This window comes from Daphnia pulex, chromosome 6 (genome assembly GCF_021134715.1).
Source record: "Daphnia pulex isolate KAP4 chromosome 6, ASM2113471v1".
Lineage (NCBI taxonomy): Eukaryota > Metazoa > Arthropoda > Branchiopoda > Diplostraca > Daphniidae > Daphnia > Daphnia pulex.
In genome coordinates, this window is record NC_060022.1 from 2,806,875 (window position 1) to 2,824,815 (window position 17,941).

The 17,941-nt window shown below is 43.6% G+C and overlaps 1 protein-coding gene across 34 annotated transcripts in view; it reads right to left on the bottom strand.

Annotated features, from left to right (window-relative positions):
* Positions 1 to 17,941, bottom strand: part of LOC124195543 (caskin-1-like) — a 66,687-nt gene that overhangs the window by 2,997 nt on the left and 45,749 nt on the right. For 12 of the 34 annotated variants that reach the window (XM_046590012.1, XM_046590013.1, XM_046590009.1 and 9 more), the window contains 4 exons: positions 1,525 to 1,947; positions 972 to 1,078; positions 211 to 870; positions 10 to 120 (listed from right to left, as the gene is read on the bottom strand). In XM_046590012.1, coding sequence (XP_046445968.1) covers positions 10 to 120; positions 211 to 870; positions 972 to 1,078; positions 1,525 to 1,947 — 1,301 coding nt within the window. Of the gene's footprint in view, positions 1 to 9; positions 121 to 210; positions 874 to 971; positions 1,079 to 1,524; positions 1,948 to 2,109; positions 2,703 to 4,080; positions 4,698 to 17,941 lie in introns of those variants that run through there. The other 22 variants (XM_046590002.1, XM_046590000.1, XM_046590003.1 and 19 more) reach the window with 10 other exon arrangements.

A 17,941-nucleotide genomic window follows, 5' to 3' on the forward strand; every position in this document is an offset into this window, starting at 1 on the left:
TTGCATTACCTCGGGAGTCATCCGGGTGATAGTGTGCATGTCGTAACCTGACTGGACAAAGAGATCGTAATATTCTTCGAAGCCCAGATCCGTCAACCAGGCATTAAGAATCTCGTGTTCCTTGAAAATTAAAAAAAATCAAATAAATAAATAAAAATAATGAACTATAATTTTCTAAATGATGAGGGGGAAAATGACATAAGAAATTACCGGCATTCCTTGAGAAAGCATTTCGCCAATATTGATTCGATGGATGTCATCGATTTTGCCTCCACTCGATCCCAAACTGGACGAAGAACTGTGGTAGCTGTTACGCAAGCAGCTCTCGTACGATTGGCCCGAGAATCGTTGCTGTTGCTGGTGCTGGACCAACAACATTTGACCGCCTGGATGGTGGAAAGTGGACGTGGTTGACGTCGACGAAGTGGAGCCGTGCCGCTGGTTGGCCCCGTGGTGATGGTGGATGTCATAAGTGCCCGATGCCCTTCCACTGTCTAAGCTCGTCGTGCTGGTGGTGCTGTGGCGACAGGAAGAGGATCCCGTCAGGAGAGCCGACGCGGCGCTACTTCCGCTGCTACTCCCGCCGCTAATGTTGCTCTTCAATCCCACGCTGACCGTACTGCTGCTACTCGACGGGCTCTCGCGGCCCGGACTCTGCGTCAGATCGATTCCTTGATCTTCCATCGACAGCTGATGACTGTAATTTGGATGCGGAAGCAACGTCATGCTGGGAATGGCAGTGGCCGAAGTTGAGCCCGATCCCACCGATGCCGGTGAAGTCGGGTGGTTGTTATCCATGGCGAACGACACGTGCTGAGAGCTCGACTGGCTACCGGATCGATACTGCCCTATCTGACCGTAGATACCATTCTGCTTCATTGAAAAACAAACAAACAGCATTCGGTTAGAACAAAATGTCCATGACCACAAAAATACACGGTTTCGAAAAAAAAAATAAGGCAATCGCTTACGGTATGGTGACTGTTGGCTCCTGACGCCGGATAAGTAAAGATACCGCCAGGTCCGCCAAAGCCGGGCGAGCCCAGATTGCGTCCGCTATACACCGGCTCGTTTTCTCCTACTCAACATAATACCAAAATACACACAAGAAAAGAAAAGAAAAAGAAAATAAAAAACCCGAAAAAGTGAGAAAATTAGATATGGCCGACATGATAGAAATTTGTATACAAACACACGGCAGGCAAAGAGGCAATACATTTGAATGTGAAATAGCGGGATAAATTCCAGAAATCGGATAGTGTAGGAATGCTGCGGTCGGTTGGCGTTTCTTTTCTCGAAAAAAGAGAAAACCAAAACGCCCAAAAAATATTTTTGGGGTTTTTTTTTTTTGTCCCCCGATGCATCGTCATCCGTGTAGCCGGATGGAGAATGAGACGAAGCTAAGCATTCTTAATGAAGCGTTTGATTTTGGCAAAGTGACTGGAATGCCACCAAGGAGGAGTCACGAAAAAAAAGTGGGCGGAGTAGGGAAAAAACAAACCAAATACAACACCCGATACGCACCTCGACTGTACATGTGGTGTTTGTTGTTGGCGGCGTTGTTGTTGGCGTGGGCGGCCGGCGACGAGGGTGGAGGCGGCAGAAAGGCGTCGTCCAGGCCGATTGAGCTGCGCTGGTCGCTGCCGGCTTGGCTCCAGGCCGACGACGAAGGAGCGTGACAGCTCGACAAGCTTCCCGTGCCCGAACAGTAGCCACCGGAAGACGATTCGGCCGAACCTCCCGAATCGAAACTAGATCCGGAATGACGATGTTGTTGTTGCTGCTGCTGCTGCTGCTGCTGCTGCTGTTGTTGGTGATGGTGGTTGGGATGCTGTTGTACGGACAACGACGATGACGATGTTGAAGCCGTCGCCGATTCCGGAACAATTGGCGGTGCCACTCGTTTGGCTTGACAGACGCGCAAGCTCCGTTGACTCAGACCGCTGACTGAAAACGACACCAAACAAACAAAACAAGACATTGAAATTCCAGTTTTTCTTCTTCTTCTTCTTTTGACTTAAATTCCTCACTGGAATTTGATTGTCTCTGACAATAAAAATAATATTAAATGTTGACTAAAGCGACAGAGTGAAATCAAAATACGGTCACCCTTCTTCTGGACGCGGTTCATCGCTAAACATGAGAAACGCAGTTGTCTCCACTCGAGATACGAGACCCGATAAAAACACGTACGCACACACACACACACACAAACTGTCCAGAGTTCAAGCAGAGGGGGGCAGAACGAGTAGGGAAAAAGGCCAAGTCGCCGCATGGCAACGTCCAATAACAACCTAGCACCATCAGAAGAAGGAAAAAAAATCCGAGACAATCTCCCAAAAAAAAACGTATTTGACATTTGCTCAAGCGATAAGCAAAGCAGCAACGATCGTAAAACAGACTATCAACCATCTCTCTTTCTTTCTCTCTTTCGCTTCGCTCTCTCTCCCAAGGTCCACGCGGCAGTCGACAATGCCAAAGCCCATCCGTCATATCGCAATCGGACCATCATCTGAGCATTCGCAGATCATTACGTCCAAAATGGAAATAAATCAACAAGCCTCGAATAAATAAGATGATGATGGGATAGTCAAAAATGACTCGAACATTGTCTCCGACGTACGATAAATAATTTCTGAAATCAAAACTAAACGTCTAGAAGCGCTCATACACATACAAACAGACAGAGAGAGAGAACAACTTCAAATGGAAATGGATGATTTCCAAACTTTAATTTTTGACCAGGAGGAAGGAGGAGCAGGCCAAAAGTTGTTTAAAGTTCTCTCGATTATACAACCATGTGGAAAACTTGACGCCCGAGGATATTGGTTAGCCAAGAAGACCTTTTTCTTTTTCTTTTTCCAAAAAAAAAAGAAAGAAAGAAAGAAAGAAACCCAACTTTTAATGGATTTATTTAAATACAAAATCTCCTTCGTGTGTTACGCCAAACTTTATTTTTGGGAGGAGTCGGACACAAGTCCAGAGAACGGGGCAAGGTCGTCTTATAAGAAAGAGGTTCTTTTTAACCACTTACTATTGAAACCAACGGCAACAGCAGCCGGAGCAAGGTCCCGGTGGATTTTTTTTTTAACTCAATTCGTGTTTCTTCTTCTTTTCATTTTCCCCTTTTTTCTAATTCCTTCTTCTTGGGGTTTTTTTTACGACCGGGATTGCGGGAGCAACAATGCAGAGCCGTTGGGTAAGACAGGCTCTCTCGTGCGAGCTCATTAGCATAATTCAAATGGAATGACGGTGAAGGGGAGAGAATAGGAAGACGAAGAAATATCAAATAAAATCAAATAAAGATTTCGTTCGTTCGTTCGTTCTCTCTCGAGGGCGACTGAACAGAAGGAGGAGAGAACCACAGAAAAGAAAAAAAGTGGGGGGGGGGGGAATCACATAACCCGAATGTTATGTGTGTCTATTATTCCCACAGACATGGGCAACCGGTTATCCCCTAAAAATAAAAAAAAGGGTACATGAATAAATGATTGAAGAGTTCAAAAGTTCGAATCGGAGTTCAATTGCCGAAGGTTAGGCATAGACGCGTCGCCGTGTTTCCGACTACCAGATCGGCCATCAGCAAAAAGAGACAAAAGCCCACCTGCCAGCTGTTTTAGGTATTCCCAGTATTATTTTTTCAGAAAAAAAACTTGTTTCGGAGAAATAAATTATTTTGTTTACAAGATAAATTTAAACTTGGCCTTGCTCCTTATAAAAAAACGGAATTTTTAAGTAGCGAGGAGGGAAAACGAGTCGATCGATGCATCTTCACAATAAATTTCCAGCTCTTCTGACGTTCACTAGCGCGTCGATAAGTAATATTTACGTTTTTTTTCAAAAATGGCGCGCAATCCAAAATGGAATTTCAAATTTTTATTTTGGGTCCACCGGTGGTTAGGATAAATAAAAAATGAATAAATAAAAAAATAAAACAAAAAAAAAAGTCAATTCCAAATTTGTCGAGCGTTCGCCCAAAACGGATGTCGTGTCGCGCGCGCCCCCCAAAATAGGGACGCACAAGTCGAGGAATGAACCAAGAGGGGACACAACAAAAAAATGATGACGATGATGACTTACGCCAGTGGTGAAACCAATGACCGTGACTCAGGGTTCGTAGGCAACGGTGAACCAATGGCCAACCGCCCGGTGGTTCGGGAGAGCAGCAAGATAGGAGGCCGTCGACGGCTATCTCGGACCTGGTCGTCGTCGACTCTCGTGTGGTGTTGGTCGACAAAATGGACGATTGGGATCGGTGTAATGTGTCAATCGATTGGCTGCTGCTGCTACGATTCTTGTTGTTTCGGCTGCTGCTGCTGCTGTTATTGTTGTTGTGCAACAAGGCAGCAGTTTCACGCCGGGTCCACTCGGGGATGTCGGTCAGCGTGAGCGATTTGTGCGATAGTCCGCTAATGGACGTATCGCCAGCCAAATGGAACGACTGGAGACTGACGTCGCTGTCGCGGAAACTGCGATACGTCGACGAAAGCGACTTGCTGACTGCACTTTCCTCTTCTTGCGACTTGTTTTGTCGTCCCGCTTGTTTCTTCAGCCGTTGCCTCGAACCGCTCAACACTTCCATGACGACGGGGGACAAGAGGCAAAAACAAAACGGGCAGCCAAAAACAGAGCGCAACCCTCACACGACCAACATCCAGCTACAACGGATAGCCAATCGAGACTGAAGAGAGGCAAACGACGCAGCTAGTGGAGATAAAAAAGAAGAAGAATGGCGCTACTGCACACACTACCAAAAAGGAACGTTCTCAGATTTTTTTTTTTTTTTTCAGGTTGGGCGGAGCCATCCAACACACAAGCACACACACACATGTGTATGTGTGTTTCTCTTTTCAAACATCTCTTCGAAAATGTAATCATAAAAAAATACAGGCGCTTTCGCCTCCCGGCGGCTCCCTACTCTCTCTCCTGTATAAGTCTGAGATTGGTGCATATCCTCGACACAGCAGTCTGCAGCTATAATGTATTCGTACTTTTTTGGGGGAAATAAACGTAAAAAAAACGTTATCCTCCCCATAAGAAAAAATAAAATAAAAAGGTAGAGACTAACAGACAGTTGGTGGAGGGATTTTTCACGTTATTTTACGATCGTTTGGAGCGCAATCTATCAGATCCGCGGCTGCAGCCCATCTCGTTCCGCAGATTATTTCCGACCGACCGCCGAACGGCAGGGGAGAGAGACTTGAGGGCTCTCTTTTGATTTTCATCTCTTTTTCTTTTCGTTTCTCTCCCCAAAAGAAAAAAAAAAAAAAAACCATTTCGGTTCTTCTTTTAACCGCTAAGAAAATAAGGAAAAACAAAATATATCCATGCAGACAAGTCCGCATTCTTCGCCTTATTTCTCCAGAAAAAGAAGAAGATCTAGATTTTCCCGTCTTCTTCTCCTTCCATCCGGAACTCGAAAAAGCTCAAAGATTCCCGGAGAATGCGCCGTCAGGTTTCAAAAAACACGACCCAGCTGGAGACGCGGAGCGTGATCTGCTCCACCAGCGGCAGGCCCGTTCTCCCTTTCAACCTCCTCCTCCCCCTCTCCAGGTTGTTTTCTCTGAAATATTTCGTATTTTTTTTCCCTCTTTCTCTCTCGTCTTCACCCTCTGAAGGCGAACATAACTTTGACGTGCGAGATGGGGGAGAGAGAGAGTCTGGCAAAAGAAGTTTCGGGTTTCGACAATGTGAAATCCATCTGTGTGTTAAGATGCTGGTTAAGGATTTTCGGTTGTGGGGTCTCTCCTGTCGCCCAGTTCTTTTCGGTTGAAAAATCGTAAAAGAAAAAGGAAAAAAAAAATACATTTTTTTCGTGTTTTTGCTACTTTACTTGTCCTCTATCTCAAACTCTGACTGTTCTCGGGGTGGGTGTCGTATGGCTTCTCGGCTAACAATCCGAGCGAAGCGGAGCACAAGGTCCTCCAGGGGCCCCGACTGGTACACAGTACAACAACTCCACCCTGGCCATAAAAAAAACAAAACAACATGGACCTCGCACAAACCTCAAAAACCAAATAGACGCACATTTTTCTACTTTTTCTTGGAAGGAAAGTCTGGCTCATAAGAAAAAATTTTAGCAGCAGTGCCAACCCGATAGCGGCCGCATCTGTGCAGGGACAAATCGCTGGTGTGCGACTGATTGGCGACGCGAGCGCAAGTCCTCGCTCTTAATAAGCGGCCATAAAGCACAACCTCCCCAAAAAGTCAGTCCACCATCACTCTTTGATTTTCTCTCTCTCTTCCTTCTGAGAAAAAAAGAAAACCTCGAAAAGTCAAATTCCGGTTGGGCGCCGGCCAAACAGAGTCGAGTCGCCACCAATCACCCCCACCGAATCCAATAAACAAAAGAAAACACAAACGTCTCTTTCTCTCTCTATGGCTCATTCCGATATCCCCCAGCCAGAACCGTTACGTCAATGTGTTGTGTGTTGTACCTATCGTTTTTGCACTTTAACAAAAACTCTTCTTTCGGGAAAGAGATATAAAGCCAGATCCGTATACGGCCAATGTGATAGTTTGGACGGAGAATTCCGAATCAACTTTTTCTCTGAAAATGATTTGGAAGTAAAAGTGTACAGAGACGATATGGAATATCATATTGTTCTCGCAAAGAAAGTGGGTTTTTTTCCTCGTTTATTCCATATATAGGTCGGCACCCGAAGAAGATTGTATAACAGCGGATGGATCGATGTGAACGAGGAATCCAATCTCTCCGGGGTTTCTTGGTCTTGGTCGTTCCGTTCGTTCGTTCGTTCGTTTTTTTTTCTTCTTTATTCTTTCTATATAAAATTGTAATCTCAAAAGGGCGGAACAAACTATTCGGTTAGATCTGAAGAGTTGCCATCCTTCTTCTCAAGTTCTCTATCCCCCTCCTCTCCCTCAAGAGAATCCAACAACAGAGCGGGCGGGATGCCATCACGCAAGAAGAAGAAGAAGCAACAGGAACCTCCTCCACTACACCACCTCGTCACTGAATGTCTAATGCGTCTTCTGCCCTATAGTGCTTTCTCTGCACACACGGCCGTCCCGTTCATCAGAGTCCCGAAGAAAAGACGATAAGAGAAGAATGAAAAGAGCAAGACGGGGAGGGAAGAAAAACAAAAAACAAAACTAAAAAAAATTTAAAGAGAAGAAGAAGAAGAAGAGAAACGTGAAAATAGCTTCCAGGCGGGAGAGAGAAAGAGAAGAGACTTTTTTGCTGGACATATGAAACGCCCTTTTCCTTTTTCTTTTCGATCTTACTTGTTTTGGAGTGAATAGTTGATTCCTTATATTAAAATAAATTTAAAAGGAGGAAAGAAGAAAAAATAGAAGGAAAAATTTAATCGCTAAGTGTACACACATCCCAACGCAGCAGGATTTTTTTTTTCCTTTTTTCTTAGCTGCATCATCGTTGCTTTTATTAAAGGCTCCATAATGATGCCCCATTAAAAATGGGGACGTGTAAACAAGCGTTTTGTCCCGACAAGCGGTAAGCGGACGAACGAAAATTTCTCCTCCCGAGACATCTGAACACATTTCTTCTTTGATGAAAAAAGGAAAAGAAAGAAACTGTTGGGATGCAGCAAAATGGAAATCAATCAAACGGCCGAGACTTTACAGAGACTACCATACTATATAATATGTCGCTCCCGACCGTATAGGGCGCGTCATGACTGGAAACGATTTCCCGAGGGCCCAACACCACCACCAGAGTCATCCACGCAGCAGACATTTCTTTTTTTTTTCCCGCCTTCCAAGTCGACAAGAAAAACAGAAGACGAGCTTTACATTCAGTGCCTACGCTATAAATATACGCACGTCAGTCAAGTCACCAAAAAATAAAAAAATGTTTGACTGACTCAAGAAAAATAAATAAATGTCAATTTTCTTCCACGACGTTAAGTTTCTTATTTCCAAGGACGGCAGGGAATTGTGAGGTACAATCGAAATTCTTTTGCTCCGACGCCAAGAGACACTTTTTTTATTATTTTTATCAAACCAGAAAGGAGTGCGTGGAATAAGAAATCGATGGAAACAAAAGTCAATTATTCCTTCGACTTTGATAACACAACAGACAGACGAAAAGTGAGAGGGTGGTGTGTGTGTGTAGAGTGGTTGAAGAGAAAACACCCAAAAACGTTGAGAATCGAAAAATCAAAAAGAGAGAAGAAGAAGATTGAAGATGTGAGCTGATGAGGCAAGTTTTTTTTACGTGTGTTACTCTCTGAATTTTCAATGACAAGACAAACTTTCTTCCACTCGTTCGTCATGTTTGGAAACACGGACACTCTTGACAGATCAATTCGGTTATTCTACACAGCACTTGTGTCCCATCCCCTCCCTTCCCTTTATCCCTGATTATCCTCCCAACAAACTTTGCGTTTTAAACCGCTTCTTCTCCATTTTAGATTTCGGTAGTTGGATGGGAGCAGCGTATTGCGTGATGGATTTTTTCTGTTTTCCGTAATATTTTATTTTCACCCTCTTGCAGCACGGTAGCCAGGAAGAAAGACAGAAAAAAAAGAACACAGTTGGTCGCCCAATTATTATAAAAACTTGGAAACACGCAACCGCACAAGATGGAATTCTCTTTCAGCTATATCTTCTGTCTATTTCTTTTTTCTTCTTCTTCTGAACAATCGAAAGAGATAGAAGATAATCCCCTCGCCCATTTCTTGTTCTTCTTTCTTATTTAACGGGAAAATGGCAGTTTGAAATTGCACGAGAAAAAAGATATGCGAGACTATAATGAGACGACCACAGATGCAAATCCTCTTCAATCTCTTTTCATTTTGACTGAGCGCAGATGATACTCTCTGCCCATTTGACATTGCCCAAAACTAACCGAAAAGTTTTTAAGAGTTTTTTTTTTTTTCTTTCCTTACATGGGCGAGAAGGACAGGAACGACGCCACTGATCTCCAATGTCGCACAAGAGAAATAAGAACCGACAATGCAATCGCATCCATCTTGTGTTTTTTTCCTCCTTTTTTCTTACCGGCAATTGCATCGTTTCCTCCGCATTTCTTTTAAAGTTTCTCATTCGGCAATGGCGTCGCGTTTAATGACGCGTCTTCCTTTTATTTCCTTTCAACATCCAATACCTTCGTTTACTTGGAAAATCAGCGGCCAATCCCATTAAAAGACGAATTGTCTTTTTAGTAGTATTCCTCGACACAAAGTCGCACCGCCAACACCATTCGTTTTACACGGAAATTAATGGCACCGACATTTTTTTTTCTTCCGGTTTAACCAAAACGAATACGAAATAAATAAAACCACGTGACGACGACGACGCCATTTAGACAAGGATTTTCACATGGTCATTTCCATGTGAAAAAAAAATAAATAAATAAAAATGGAAACAAATAACCAAAAGGGTCTCAATTAAGTCAAAATCACAGAGCAGTAGCCAACCCGACCAAAAAACCAGTGACGTGTTTTACGTGGCCGTTAAAATAACAAAACTTTGGGCGAAAACAACACCCGAAAGCCCCCCTGTCGACGTCTTTTCACAGTACATTATTGTACAAACGCCAATAAAAATATGACCCCCAAAATCGTTACTGTGTGAAGGCTTCTGCTGTTGCTTTTTCTGCTACTTGCTCACTCTGCCACCGTGAGAAATCATGTCCAGCATCTTTTCTCTCTCTCTCTCTGTCGCTTTGCCTCATCTCCCGTGAAACCACAATCATCCCGCAGGTTCTCAAAAGCCACGGGCGCACCAGCAGGTTCAAATTTCCCGCATTCTTCCCCGACCATGTTTTCACAATCATCCCCCAATTACTTAACGCGCGTACAGAATCTTATTGGAAAGACAACCTCAAACATAACGGGAACGGAACCCACAGAAGGAAGAAACAAAATTCTTCGTTTTTTTTTCTCCCTTCGGATGTGGTCGACGTCAATTCAACAAGAGAGGAGGGAAAATCACGGGGGCATTTCCAATGACAAATTAATGCATACTTTGTTCGTGTCATTGGAGCGTGAGAATCTCATAACAACCGAAAAAATGGCGTCGAAAAAAAAAAGAGAAAATCCCAGGCCCCTGTAGATTCTACAGTTTTTATTTTTATTGTGTCCCCCAGAGCGATCAAGTGCATAATCCACCGTACACTTTGTACCGTGCCTTTTTTTTTATTGCCGATTGTTGGGAGAATAGTTAGCCCACATATTTATTTTATTTGATTACATTTTATCTATATTTTTTGTCCCTCCTGTTCTAGAGCAACCAGAACCCGTTTCCCTTTTGTAATTACGTAAACGACTAATTGGAATTCCGATTTCTACTCGATTCGCCTCCAGGGTCAAGCGCCGAATCGTTTTCTTTCTTTTCTTCTCCTTTCGATATACTTAAAAAAATATAAGGTAACCAAAAGAACTTGGCGTGAAATCTGGCGCGGATGATTTGCGACGGTCTCTCCATCTCTGCCTCATTTCTCCGTGTCTTGCGTGCGCCTTTTCATTTCCCAAACGAAATCGAAATCACACAGACAAAACAAACTCTCTCTTCTCTTCTCAATGCCACAACCTCCATCACCTCCTCCTCATTAAAACACAAGATAATAATTGAATTTCAAATTTTCGTAAACAAGATCACGCCAAACGCAGCTGTCAAATCCTGAGGGGAGATTGTCTGACTAGAAATAAAGTTGACGAATTGACGAAGCGATACAGAAGGAGAGTTGAGGGCTAGAACCAACAACTTTGGCATCCATCTACCGGTAACGGCGAAAACGACGCTGACAATTGACACACGAATGCCATTTGGATAAATGAATATAACATGGACGACGACAAGAGAAATTTAATAGCGCGAGGGAATCTTTGAAAAGAAATTGTCGGAGTAGCGACCGAACCAGACTTCGAGGAGATTTTGTCCTTCTCTCTCCCTACTGGCCCGATTCCAACTCGAATAGAAAAATAAAAACATAAAAATGTTGAAAAGGATTTGAAAGGAAGACGAAGAAAGTTAAGGGCGTTGTTGTGTATATGGACCTGCTGTGTAAACATACGGTGAGCGAGCATATACACACACCACTCCCCTCTATTTAACGCGGACGGCCAGAGAGAACCAGAAAGAGCCTGCCAGAGTTTTAAAGGGGACCTACAAAAAGTTAACTCCAAGTTGAAGGTCGTTAAACCTATACAATTCTTTTCGTTCGACCCGGACATCGCTGGTCTGTACTGGAACTGTTCAAACGATGACCACGAAACATTTCTAGCCCACCCCTCGAGTTGCTAACAAGTCCAACCCTCCTGACAACAACATCTTCTTCTTCTTGCGGTCCAAGAACAATCGGTCAGTTAAAGAAATAAAAAGACGCCAGGGAATTGTTTCCGCTCTGCTTTTTGCGCCTTTTCTTTTTATGTTCTGGCCATTTCAAGAGTTTCTCTTCCATTGCGAATGGCACATTATTTTCTCGGTAGAAGAGAGAGAGGTGGAACCGAATAAAAACAACAATAATAATAACACAAAAGGCAATTTCATGAAGCGCAGCCGGGGCCGAGCTGAATATCATCATCATTCCATTTGGACTGGCAGCCCCAGTCAAGTCAGTTGAGAGCCAAAATATTATCTTTCTACCTTTTTGTTGTTGTTGTTGTATGGGAGGGTGACATACAGACGGCCCCCGAGTCGTCCCAATGTTGTTATTAACAGCAATAATAATCATCATCATCACGACGGAAACATAGCGCGTCGGTGTAAGTACGACATGACACGAAGAGCGACGCCGGATATGATGCGGCGGCAGAGTCAAACAAACGCCTTTGTATTTTTTTTCTATTATTTCATTTCATTGTTTCGGGGGAAAAAAAAACAATTATCATTTTTCTTTTTTTTACTATTATTATTATTTCCCTCCCCTTTCTGTCCGTTGGATTCGAGTTGACTGACGGGCAATGTGCGGGAGTGAACAATAGGAAGTCGAGAACGTGAATAGAGACCTCAAAAACGTTGCATTTTCATTCCATTCTCTCTCTCTCCTTTTGTCTCTTGACCGGTCAATCATTTGGCTATGTAGGAGCTCCGAACGCAGAGATGATGGAATTTATTCAACAGTGCGTGACTAACGCCTTTTTTTTCTTTTCAGTTTTATACTGCGGATGCGCAGTGATGCAGGGGCAGAAACTATACGGAGTTGATTACCTTCACATTCTCCAAACGTAATTCCTTCCATTCTTCCCCCCTTTTTGTTTACAGCCTTATGATAAGAAGAGGAGGAAATCAATAGACACAATCTCCAATCGCCATTTTCCTCTGTCTTTCTCCCCTGGATGGGAAATATACAATTGAATTGAAAAACTCCGCAGAGACTAGTTATATGATGCATTATTAAAAAGCCACGCCCAGTGTTTTTTCAATCGAAATATGAATAGGAGGAGGAGACTCTTTAAACGAAAAAGAAGAAGGGAGGTTGACAAGAGAATGTGTTTTTACACTGCACCATCTGCCGCCAACTCAAATCCAGTTTGGCTGCTCTAGTGAACAGCAGATGGCCTAGCAGCCCCAGTCCCATCCCCCCTAGACGCAATCATCAAAATAGAGGGGAGAGTAAAGAAATAGGACCGAAAAAATAAAATAGCTGGTGGGCCGGAGTGGGGAATTAGCGAGGGCGTCCATTCCGGCTGTACTGTAGTGTACAACAACATCCATACACTGGGTACAAGTCTCTAGCGCGCGCGCGAGCCGTCACCTCATCCATCATTCCCTACACTTCTCTCTTTGCTAGACCTGCTGCTGCTGCTGCCGCCTCCAGAGTCCCGTTACACGCGCTAACTCCCTCGCACATACATCCACACACACACCTTACACCTTTTTGACGTTAAAGGCATCTCCAACAACAAGAAACGGGAGGCGATAATCAATAGAGAATGTTATTTAGATAGAAACCAGAGGGTTCGGCCTTGCCAGCATGTTTTTTCTTTGGATTCGCCCGAGTCCCTTTCATTGCGGCCCATCACACAAATTCGTTCCACCAAATGACGGTGTTTAAACTCGAGGGAGAGAGAAACAACAGCGAAAACAACAACAGGCGACACGTTACAAGAAAAAAGAGAGATTGGTTGGCATCCTACCTTGACACAGAATCATCAAAGCTTTCAAGAAAATGATACCAACTGTGAAAACTCTCTCTCTCTCCCAGTCTCGCTCGGCAAATCTCGTTGGGTTGCTGCAATCCGTTGGGAAACAGGTCTGGCTGAACTCTTTTCGTGTCCAGGAAAATCCGTGTGCAACCAACGGGTGCAAAACCTCGAAGTCTGAATTTTGTTTGACGGACTACACACAATCCATTTGACGTGATGCAATCCAAACAGTCGATATATCGCGTAGAGTGGAAAGTCGAGCGCGCGCGTGTATCACCTTAATTATCATTTGGGTTGTCTTCTTATTTTTATTGAACGGCTTGTATTTTGTCCGCCTCTCCATTTTGGGGGAGAATTTGACACGATGGCGACATTTGTGTCACAGACACGCAATCCTTTTTTCTTTCTCTACCCTCCCCCCATCCGTTGCAGGTAGGACCAAACCAAAAATTGACGATCGGGTGTCAATCGATGCACGCGAAAACCTTTAAGCCTGGCACCACCAAGCAAACCACCGTTTCCTCTTGTAAAGCAAAATATCAAACAAATGTGACGGTCGGTCGGTCGGTGCCAGAAAAACAAGAAACGGATGTCCACACGTGGGCCTTTATTTCATTCTCTTCCAGCTGGCCGGATGCTCTAAGCACTTTTTTTTTCCAACCCACTCGAACTTGGATGACACCTGGACACGGAGGAACGCCGAACGCAAGTTCGCTCGTGCGCTTCCATCTGCTGCCATCGTTAAAAGAAATTTCGAGAGGAATAATTATTCCTCCCACAACTGGAGAGAACGAAACAAGAAGAAGAAAAAAAAAAGAAGGAAATGTATTCAAGAAATTCAAGTGTTTCTCTTTTTTCTCTTGAATCATGAATTCAAAGAAGGTTGGAGGGGGGCGCCTAAGAAGGAGGGGGGAATGTTAAATCCCTTATTCAACATGTCAAAAAGTCGCTACCACCAACTCTCGCCGGATGAAGGAACTGCCCTGAAAGAGTTGTTAAGGAGAAGGGGGAGCAGCTAACGCAAGAAAAGACTCAAATTTCGGTGAGCACAGAACAACTGGATTTTGTTTTTAATTTTTACAAAGCAGAACGAACCCCCCTCCCGTTCTAAAGCCTAAAGAATTTCCGAGGGATTGTGTAACACGAGATGAACAACGTAGAATGCTAACTTAGGTGAAAGGGGGGGGGGGGGTTATTTTTTCAATGTTTTCAATCACATGTTCTACTCACTCTCCTTCCGTCTCACCTCCTTCCCTCAGTGGAATAATAAATCATTTGACAAAATGCTGGCCGCGACGACATGGCTCATGACGGTGGAAAAACGTGCGCCGAATCGGCAATCGGGTCGTTCACACTGCCATCACGAGCCGCAGAATCTCATTAACATCCAAGACGGAAAAGAAAAGAAAAAACAAGAGCCCCAACTTTTCTCCTGCCCCCCTCTCACATATACATCCGCCCGGGTGTTGTTACCAGGAGACTCTCTCTCTCTCTCTCTCTGTCTACACATTGATAATCATGGCGTTCTTCGTCAGTCATAACTCGAACAAGAAAAAGAAAAGATGGAAGAAAAAGAATCCTTTTCTTCAAAGGACTAGGCATTGGGTCGAGACTTGCACGACGTCCATTGTCGCTGGCTCAAAAGAAAGAGAGAGAGCCCCCTCTCGTATGTGATGTGTAAGGAGGAAAATAAAAAAGTTCGCCCCAACCATTGGCGTAATGGTAAATCACAGGTGTTTTGTGTCTTTTTTCTCCTCCGTCACGACCAGAGTGCGTCACGGAGGCCGAATCATCATTAGCGCTTGGTGGAAAGTCGTCGCATCAAAGGCAAAGCAGAAGAAGATGTACACACGCAAAGTTGTTGGTGGTGGGCCATTAATGACCAAAGGTTCGAGGTCGACTCCCATTGTTTTCCCCAGGCTTTTTGAATGCTGAGCACACACACACACAGACATCATCCAACAGAGAAAGCCTTTCTATTGTAAAAGACGTTTTCTGGGTGTGTGTGTGTGTGTGGGGAGATGCTTAGTCGGTCGGGGGCTCATCACAACGGGGGACATGATGATGCCACTCTTCAGCCTCAGTGTCTTATCACGGTTAAACAACAAGACCTACAAAGAGATTATATAAGAGAGAGAGTCGTAAACTAACCCAAAAAGAATATTCAAGTGTGGCTGATGAAGTCATCTTTCACTAGTAGAGAAAAAAAAAGGGAAGTTTCAGATTGAAGACTTTTTCCGGTGCTGTGCACTACCAACGAGCAAATGACATTATTGGGTGTGAAATGTTTCCCCTTTTTTTCCTCCCTATCTGGATGGAAAACCGTTTTTCTCTCTCTGCCGCATGAACGAAGATGAAGCGATTCCCATTCTATATAATCTTAACTCGAGCGAGATCAATACCATCGCTCAAGAAATGCTCGGGAGAGAGGGGGGAGAGAGAAATAGTGTCGAGTCGACACTGAGCCAGTGATGGAGTTAGTGCGTGCAGGGGCAATAGAAAGAGAACAGCGGGAGTGACATAATGAACGCGCAGCGCCAATGCCGCTCCTTTTTGGCAGACAAAGATCCCCCCCCCCTCTGCTCAACACTCGTCGAACTATTTTCTTGCCGATAACGCGCACGCAATAGCCATCACTCTCTTTCGCTCCCGATTATTTTCGTGCCAAATGAAAAACCTTAAAAATAAAAAAGGAACCAGGACAAACAGAAAAATTCTCTTTAATAATAATTCCTTTTTATGTTTCATCTTCACGCCTTGTCAGAGTCGAACAGAGTTCTTCTTCTTCTTGATGGCACCCATCGATTCAACAGCAGCGCAGCGCAGTAATAAAACGGGACGGATCGATTCTGGGCGGACTCTCCATCGCTCATATTGCGCGACACTTGTTATTACTTACATATTATCCAGATCGTAAAGAAAAAAGAAAGAGGCAAAAAGAAGCCTGCTTTTGTTATTGATCTGTCTTGTTTCTTTCTTTTTTCTCGTCGTAATTTAATCACAATATAAGATGATTGCATTAGTGATTTTCGGTCGGCAGGAAATAATTTGATTTCAACCAAAAATGGGAGAGATATTTACAGCAAGAGAAACGCCTCTAGGAGAATCACACACACACCAAAGTAGTTTTGAGAGATCAAGAGCATTTATATGTAGACCGCCTCCTACTCATGGGAACCGTGTCAAAGTAAAAGTTACCAGTTAAAAAGAAGAAAAAAACGAGGGGGAAAAGGAACGATGATGGATCAGGAAGGGAGAAGGCCCCATTTCCGGACCGGAATACACGCTAGGGGAAGACTATGGACAAAATTTGTGAGCAACTTGGAAATGATTTTTCTTTTCATTTGTTTTTTGTTTCTTTCACCCCTGAAGTCTTGTAACTTCTCTAAACACGAATAGAATTCAGACGACGAAGAAAATGTGATTTCTACACATAACAAAAAAGGAGTTCTCATCCGGGAGAGAAGAAACGGAAAAGCCATCCATCATCTTCTTTTCCGCCCAAAGTTCAAACAAAAGATTTTCTTTTTTTCAAATCACACATCTAGTAGTTAGTTATAATGCAACTAATTAAGTATTTGTGTGTAAAAAACAATTCCCATCAAAATAGATGCGGGAGTCGGGACAAAAAATCTTATTAAAGGGAAGTGGGCGGGGCGTACGAGATGACGACGTCTAATTGTCAAACGAGACCCGTATTTAAAAGAATCTATGGGAAGGAGAAGGAAAAACGAATTGACGAGACAAACAAAACAGGCGCCCAACAACAAAACAACAAAAAAATCCAATTCCTGAGGATCTATATGGAGGCATATATACAGAAGAAGTAGTAGAAGAAGATGCAGCATTTTACAACGACCCCGATAAGAGCATTGACTTGGAAGAAGCTTTAAGAGATGCACCACCACCACACAGCAATCTGTTGTTGTCCCTTTTTTTTAAATTTTTCCTCCTTTTCTTCCTTTGTCGTTTCGTTTTTCATGTGACCTGGTTCGTAGACCCAAGACGAAGAAGAAAAAAGAGACAATGGAGTTGCTAGATAAAATGAGGGGGGAAAAAAGACGAAAATTGGAGAACGGGATATCAAGGAATGGCGCCAGGCTGGAGGGAGTTGTATCGCTCTAATGGTCCTATCTATTAACTCCTGTATTTCCTTTTGAATATATATCGAATTAATAATTCAAACGAATTTTGATACTCTCATGAACCCGAATTTTTTTGTTTTTTAAATAATAATAAAAACACGACAAACAACAAATTTCTGAAACGTCGGTCCGACTTGTCCCCTTTTCTTTTCTTTGACAGATGGCAAGGCGACACGGACAAGCACGGCCTTGCAATGGCCCGTGAGTTGGCCGTTCCTTCCAGTTGTGGCGGTCGTGACAACCCGCTTTCTCCTTACTCTCTTGTCCGTCTGTCCGTAAGAGATGCGACTTTATGTAAACAAACGACGCGCTCACGTAACGGTTTGCTGGACGAACACGACATCAATCTATAACGCGAAAACAATAGGCTGGTTTGAGCACATCAGCGGGAAAACAAAAGAGGAATGATGTGCGGTTTCTTCTTCGTTTTTCCTCCTCAAATTTTAAAAGGGGGAAATAAAAAGCAACGGGATGGGAAGAAAAATGAATTCGAATGCGGGTGGAACTGTTGCCATGGTAACGAAACCTGTATCTTCCTCTCCAACTAATTCTTCTCTTTCCAAAAGCAACTCGTTATTATAATGCGCTCACGAATCAACGAGTGCCTGCGCTTGATTGCGCCGTTGTTTGATAAAGAAAAAGAAGAAAAAAGGCTTTGGCCTTGGTATGAAAACGCGCGGTCGTGAATTGAATTGCTCACAAGAGCATGAAAATAAAAAAAAG